The 6,330-nt window shown below is 44.9% G+C and overlaps 1 protein-coding gene across 1 annotated transcript; it reads left to right on the top strand.

Moving 5' to 3' along the window:
* Nucleotides 1-852: 852 nt before the first annotated feature.
* Nucleotides 853-5,455, top strand: LOC126494857 (H-2 class II histocompatibility antigen, A-F alpha chain-like). Its single transcript, XM_050132304.1, has 4 exons — nt 853-993; nt 4,043-4,291; nt 4,685-4,966; nt 5,252-5,455. The coding sequence occupies exons 1-4, from the start codon at nt 909-911 to the stop codon at nt 5,404-5,406; spliced, it is 771 nt and encodes a 256-aa protein (XP_049988261.1). The 5' UTR covers nt 853-908; the 3' UTR covers nt 5,407-5,455.
* The last annotated feature ends 875 nt before the right edge of the window (nt 5,456-6,330 follow it).

Genomic DNA, 6,330 nt, shown 5'->3' with positions numbered 1-6,330 from the left:
CCAGCAGTTTGGGGAGCAAAGATACTTTCTAATTTACAAGAACGCCTTTCAACATTTGACTGAATATTGTTACTTTTATTAAAAAATATTTTAAGAGTAATCGAGCTTAGACAGAACTTTCTTTTGTGTTCAGTGTCCCTAAACTTCCTTTAGATGTGGTCAGCACATCAACACACAAAACACGAAGATTACTCAAAAGATGGGGGAAATCTGGATAAACATCTTGCATTCTTGATGGGAGCTATGTGTCCCGAAGCCTCTGCCTTAAGACTAGAAACTTAAGGGTTTCTGAGCAAAGATCCTCCTGACCCAGGTTTACACAAGTAGAAAGAGCAATGGCTTTGACTGGCCACCATTTGTGGGGGCCCCTTGGATCAGTGATCAACCCACAGTCTGAAGTGTTCTGTATACACTATGAAAAGAAATAAAGAAAAGAAAAAAAAACATATCATGTATGCAAGCCTGAGAAATGTCTGGGTGTGGAGGTTGGGAAAGTCCCAGGAAAGGAATACATTCAGGGGAGACTTCCTGGACCATACAGTCTAGAAAATTCTGAATAACATAATTATTATCGAAGAGTTCACCAATCCATGAGGCCTTTCAGAAATTCCTTCCTCTCTTGCCAGTCGCACACGGACGCACACGAGAAAGTCTGGCGTGGAGCCTCGCTCCTTCCCAGAGCATCCCTCAGGTCCATCCTGAGCAGAGGCAGCAACGGTATGGGGAGTTCCCCTTCACCTCCTCCAGGCCTCTCACTACAAACTCTGCACCCGGCAACTGCGACGTCATCACGATGGAATTTTCTGATTGGGTCTGGCGGGGTTTGGTTTGGTGTCAGACCCTGGCTGGATCCTCACAATCTCTTGAGGACTCAGAACAGCAGCAGCTGAGACCACCCCGGGAAGAAGATGACACCCAGCAGAACTCTGGTTCTGGGGATCCTCGCCCTGACCACCATGCTCAGCCCCTGTGGGGGTGAAGACGACATTAAGGGTGAGTTGCACAGCTGAGATTCCTGGAGCCGGGAAATGGGAAATTGAGAGAAGACAGAGAAACAAATTGACTGATATACAAATTCTCAATATTAGGCCGTCTAACAACTGCGTGATCCCGACTTCAGGAGGCTCTGTTGGCGAGCTGTGCTAATTCTAATAGTGGGCCCAGTGAGGGAAGTGTGGAGGGCTCTGTGGTAGGTTGGGGTTGACTCTAAACTTGGGGGTGTTTCTATGAAAGGATGATTTTTCATTACTAAAATTCCATGAACTCTCAAATTTCTCTGAGTGTTTCTGGAGTCCTTTGTCCCATCTCCTGGAGTGTATCCTAAGGAAAACAGTTCCATGAATCATGTATACAGGTGTACAGAAAACACTTCCCTTGTGCTGGGGTCTCTACTCTCCATGCTAGGAACTGGCCCTGGCGGGAAGTGAGAGAAGGGGCCACCATCCTACTGGACAGTCCTCCTGAATCTTGGTTTCCTCATGTGTCCTCACAAGTGACCAAGGCAAATAAGTATGTAGATGTGCTTTAAAAACAGTGAAAACCTGGGAGTGATCGCCAGTAACTCAGTGCTTAGGTGCCAAAGTGGGAGGATTGTGAGTTTAAGAATAGAGTGAGCTACATAGTGAGACCTTATCTCAAAAAACCTGTTAATTCATTAGTAAATGCCTTTAAATGTCAATTTTCCCCTTGTTTCCGTTCCAGATATAATTTCATATTTTGATAACAAAGTAAGAAATGCAGGCTCCCTATTCTATTACCTCATCTACTGACGTTCTATAACAGCAATACAGACAGGCAAGTCTGTGGCCCTGTTGCCTGTGTCGTTCACCTCTCACCACACTCTGCTTAATTCCTTATCCTCTTCTGGAATCCCTTCTTAACTCTGTGTCATTTTATAGATATGAATAGTAGCTTTGTAAGATGTCAGTTGAAACGTCAATTATTTGAAACAGGAAGTGAAAGGGATCAAGTGACCTGTGAACCATGGCTGCTCTCATTCCAGTTCTGTTGGGAGGCAGAAGTCTCACCTGCTTCTCCAGGGAGTTTGGCTCCTTAGTACCCATTTCTTTTTTCAGTGTGTTACACTAGAGTGTCCCAACCAGGTGTGAGCAGGCACAGTGAGCACAGTTCCAAGGAGCCACAGGGCTATGTGAAAATATTTCCATTTCTGTTGAGTTTAGAAGAAAAAAAAAGTGAAGTTTCAATATCTAAGAAAATATTTTGATTTTAACTCAGCCTATATTACATTTGTCTTATATATAAAATATGACTTTCAATATTTTCATCAAGAAAGGGTCCCAAAGCTAAATGTATGAGGTGCACAGGTCCTAATGCAGCCCAGCTCACTGCTGACCCTGACTTTCACATAGTTCTGCCACCTCTCAATCATTCCCAGAGTCTCTGTGAACCACAAAACTAGAAACAATCATTCAATACTTGTCTTTGTAAAGCATTTGCCCAGCTAAGATGTGGGTACTGAAATATACAAAAATGCTGTCTGTGTCTAGGAAGTATCTGTCCTGGCCCTAGAAAGTGTCCTGCCTCTAAGAAGTGTTCAAACTAGTGACAGAAGTAGGCCAAGGTCAAAAAGCAGAGATCCCATTACTGAGGACAGTGAACCCAGATGAGATCAAAACTGTAACGACAAGAGGTGGTGCGCTTTCCTCAGTAATGCTTGTGTCCCAGGACAAACACCTGCTAAAGCAAATACTATGTACAACTACATTTGGTAAAGAAGTCAAGAAGATTTATTAATAATAGATAAGAAGACTTTGAGGAGAGGATTGTGGTGTGTGAGGAGGATAGAGGGCTGATAAGACCAACCAAGATGGTCACACTGGGAAGGGAAAAGCCAGAGGAGCAGTCGGACACAGACAGCAGACAGACAGAGGAGTTGGAAGTCTATTAATTAAAACTGAGCAGAAACTTCCAGAGTAGAGGAGGGTTTCAGCAAATTAAAAAACAACAACCTTGATTTCACTGAGAAAAAGAGGCCCCTGCAAACAGCAGGGCCATGAGAAGATGGTGTAGTTAGTTTTGATTGGTAGTTGCTTGCGCAGAATGGCAGACTGTGACCTGCCCATAGCCACTCACAGCACCTTACATGTACTTGTTTGTCTACCAACCCACCTCTCCCAGCATTCACCAAGCGTGGTGACTGCAGAGACCAGGCCTGGCTGGCCAGTTACTTCTTACACAGCACTATGTCTGAATATTGCTAAAACTCAATAGATGAAGAAATAGGAAAAAGTGAAATACTAAATTCTATGCCCTTACAATGTCTATTTGACATCCTTTGGGTGGAAATGCCTGCTTGGCTGTGGCTTCTCACACATGCTCACTGTTGGAGCAAAAAGCTTTAATTCACCCTGAATCTGAAAGTGAATGTCAGTGTTAATTTAGAAAACAATAAGAGGTAGTGATTGAAAGAAGATAAATTCAGTAAAGTCTTTATTTCTTTTATTCCAGAAGAAAACAGAAAACTGTCTTGTGGGCCCCCACACTTAGCAATGCATGACATTAGATATAACGGTTTCCACATACTTAGTAGTGATGTCATTGTTCTCTTTTTAAAGGATTCTATATGCATTTTATTTTGTCTAAAAAATGAGAAGGGATCCCTGTGTGAAAATGTTTTATTTTAGAAGGGAAATGAAATGTAATAGATAATTAACTGATGAAATATCAGTGAGACACACAACCTAAGAAAAGAAGTAAGCAGACTGACTGACTCTTTGGAAAGAACACTTTCCTCTTCCACTCAGTTGTGAGCTACTTGGCAGAGACCAGTGTGCACCAGACATTGGTGGAGGCAGTCAGGACAGCAGAATCAAACACGTGACATTCCACCTCTGTGTAGCACATGTCATAGAGGGAAAGACAGGACTGTAACCAACATTGAGAGGGGTAAGGAGGAGCAGGTGATCGAAACATACCAAAAAGCAAAGTTTATGGTATTTTAAAAGGCATTTTCTATCATTTTGTTTAATAACATTCTTTTTTCCTGTTTTCCATTTTTCTACTACCCATCTTAATTCACCAGCCGACCATGTCGGTGCCTATGGTATACTTTTCTATCAGTCTTATGGATCCAACGGACAGTACACAATGGAATTCGATGGTGATGAGAAGTTATATGTGGACTTGGATAAGAAAGAGACAATTTGGAGGATTCCCGAGTTTGGCCAACTGACAAGCTTTGACCCACAAGGCGGACTGCAAGACATAGCTACAGGAAAACACAACTTGGACGTCCTGACTAAGAGTTCCAATTCTACCCCAGCTGCCAATGGTATGTGCTCAGCACCCTGCTCCTCCTCCCTATCCTGGTGGGGAACGTGATCCACTGCTCTATTAAATCCTCCCCTTTCCAAGGCATGCCCGATCTCCTCATTACTGAACCCTCATCCTCTCCTTACAAATCACACATTCCATGTAATATAAACATTTTTGTTCCCACAATGTACTCTTTGAATCTTTTGAAGAGGGCCTAACAGACATCCTAACACCCTATAGAGAAGGGATAAAGTGAAGCAGCACACATTTGCTCCAAGCAGAAGGGAAGCTCGGGCTCTTGGACCACTGTGTGTGTGCAAGTCTTGGCAAGGAGGCTCCCACAGCAGACAGTGCAGAACATCAGGGAAACTCCCATTGGCCACTCACATCCAGGCTGCTTCCTTTCCAGAGGTTCCTGAAGTGACCGTGTTCCCCAAGTCCCCTGTGCTGCTGGGTCAGCCCAATACCCTCATCTGCTTTGTGGACAAGATCTTCCCTCCTGTGGTCAACATCACATGGTTGAGAAACAGCAAGTCAGTCACAGAGACTGTTTATGAGACCAGCTTCCTCTCCAAGAGTGACCATTCCTTCCACAAGATGTCCTACCTCACCTTCATCCCTTCTGACAATGACGTCTATGACTGCAAGGTGGAGCACTGGGGCCTGGAGGAGCCGACGCTGAAACACTGGGGTACGTGTTCTCCCTGCTTCTGCACCGGTGCTGAAACACTGGGGTATGTGTGGGTTCTGCCTGCTCCTGTATGTTCTTTGTCAGCCCTAGAACAGCCTGTCAACTTCTGGCTCTGGTGGCCAAGCTCATTTTCCACTCTTAAAGAGTTTCTATGGTAGACTTCATGTTCTTCCACAAGCCCAGCCCCAAAGTCTGTGTGGACTGACTTCCCTCCTCACCCTGGCCCTCTTACATGCACATGCATGAACACATTCCCTCCTGACTCCAAAACTGTCACTTTCCCAGAACCTGAGATTCCAGCCCCCATGTCAGAGCTGACGGAGACTGTGGTCTGTGCCCTGGGGTTGTCCATGGGCATCGTGGGCATCGTGCTGGGCACCATCTTCATCATTCAAGGCCTGCGATCAGGTGGCCCCTCCAGACACCCAGGGCCCTTATGAGCCACACCCTGGAGAGGAAGGTGAGGGTTTGTCCTTGTGGGAGCTGAAGCCACCACATGGGGGAGCAAGGAAAGGGGACACTGGTGAAAACATGGTTGGAACATTGTTGGAGAATTGTGCAGTGATGGGATCACAGCTCAGGAGTCTCTGGAACACATCCCTCTCCTTTCTGTTTTGTTGCAGGTGTGTGGTCCTCCCCAGGGCAGAAGTGGTGTGCAATTCATCGTGTTCTTTGTCTTTCCCAAGTGTCCTCCATCTTGCTGTTCTCTTGGACAGGACGCTGTCCCCACTCACAGCTCAAATAACCTTGGAATTCTCTCCTGACCTGAGTTTTGTCTTTCAGCGTCTTTCATATCCCATCTACTGTAGAATCTCTCAGTGACCTGATTCAGTAGCTCCACAAAACCAATAAATCACCTTTTGTAAGTCAGTTACTGGTTTTTATTTTGTTGTGTTTTTCCTGTCCTTAATCTTGGAGTTTACTGGAGTCAGGGTCATAAAACCCCATGACAGTGACACAGAAACAACCAATTACAGCCTCAGAATGCTCAGGAATCTTAGCCAAGATTGAACTTTCTCTCTTCTTTTTGTTCTTGACCACTGTCATCTGTCTCTTGTTGGGGTATGAAATCTGTCTTGGTGTAAACTTGCTGTAAGAATGCTAAGTCATGGGACATACCAGTAATCCCAGCACTCCAGAGACAGAGAAGGAATGTCCTTACAAGTTTAAGGCCAAGCTGATCTACACAAGGCAAGCTAGAGCTATATAGAAAGGCCCTGCCTAGATATGTATGAGAGAGAGATAGAAAAAAAGAGGGGGGTTACTAAATTCACTTTAACATAACCTGTTACAGGGAGGGGGGCCCGCTTGTTTGTCCCAGGTGCCCGGCTTGCTTAGCCCAAAAATAACCACACAGAAACTAT

The sequence above is a fragment of the Alexandromys fortis genome, unplaced genomic scaffold (genome assembly GCF_014885135.2).
Source record: "Alexandromys fortis isolate MF-2015 unplaced genomic scaffold, M_Fortis_MF-2015_v1.1 scaffold_420, whole genome shotgun sequence".
Classification (NCBI taxonomy): Eukaryota; Metazoa; Chordata; class Mammalia; order Rodentia; family Cricetidae; genus Alexandromys; species Alexandromys fortis.
Note: the sequence above shows the minus strand (reverse complement) of the source record. Positions and strands in the feature narration are given on the sequence as shown.